The sequence below is a fragment of the Eimeria mitis genome, genomic scaffold (genome assembly GCF_000499745.2).
Source record: "Eimeria mitis Houghton genomic scaffold, Emh_scaff2287, whole genome shotgun sequence".
NCBI lineage: Eukaryota > Apicomplexa > Conoidasida > Eucoccidiorida > Eimeriidae > Eimeria > Eimeria mitis.
The window spans coordinates 1,482-2,194 of NW_013570617.1; the positions used below are offsets into that span (position 1 = coordinate 1,482).

Here is a 713-nt window from a genome sequence, read left to right on the forward strand (position 1 = left end):
TACACAAAAAGTTTTTGCTTCCCCCTTTCTTTCTTTTCTTCTACAGCTTTAGTAACCCATACTGCTGCTGCTGCTGCTGTTACTGCTGTTGCTGCTGCTACTGCTGCTGTTACTGTTGTTGCTGCTGCTGGTGTTAACTGGTGTTGCTGCTACTGTTCCTGCTGCTGCTGCTGCTGCTGCTGCTGCTGCTGCTGCTGCTCAGGCTGACCAGGCGTTGGCTTTAGAAGCCGAGAAGCTGCGGCAGGAGGCGTTTCTGTGCCGCGATAAAGCGAGCTGCTGCAGCGGAGCGAAGCAGCGGCAGCTGCTGAACCTGGCGCAGCTGAAGGAGCGAAGAGCAGCAGATGCCATCGCACAGATGGAGAACTGCAGGCTGTATGAACACCAGAGTAATACCAATGATCACTCACAGCAGCAGCAGCAGCAGCAGCAGCAACCCAGCTACCAGCAGCAGCAGCAGCTAGTCGGAAGAAGAGCAGCAGGAGAACACAGGGGTAGAGTTGATCCCCGTGGGGACTCTGGCATATTCGATCAATGAGGTGTATAGTTGAGGTGTATGTACACCTCAAGTGCATGCATGCATGCAAGTATTATATTTCTTTTGTCTCCAAGCTCTGTCGTTTGGGGCTGCATGCATTGTCCAGGTGGGAGAGATATTTGCTGCTCCTGCTGTAGAGGGATAAACCTTATAAGAGAGGGAACTGACACGCAGTGAC

General features: G+C 52.6%; 1 protein-coding gene across 1 annotated transcript in view; it reads left to right on the forward strand.

Annotated features, from left to right (window-relative positions):
• The window catches only part of EMH_0051600 (uncharacterized protein), a gene marked incomplete at both ends in the record, with an annotated part of 1,920 nt that extends 1,385 nt beyond the window's left edge, over positions 1–535 (forward strand). Inside the window, one exon of the mRNA XM_013496769.1 lies at positions 203–535. Coding sequence (XP_013352223.1) covers positions 203–535 — 333 coding nt within the window. The remainder of the gene's footprint in view (positions 1–202) is intronic.
• Between the last annotated feature and the right edge of the window lie 178 nt (positions 536–713).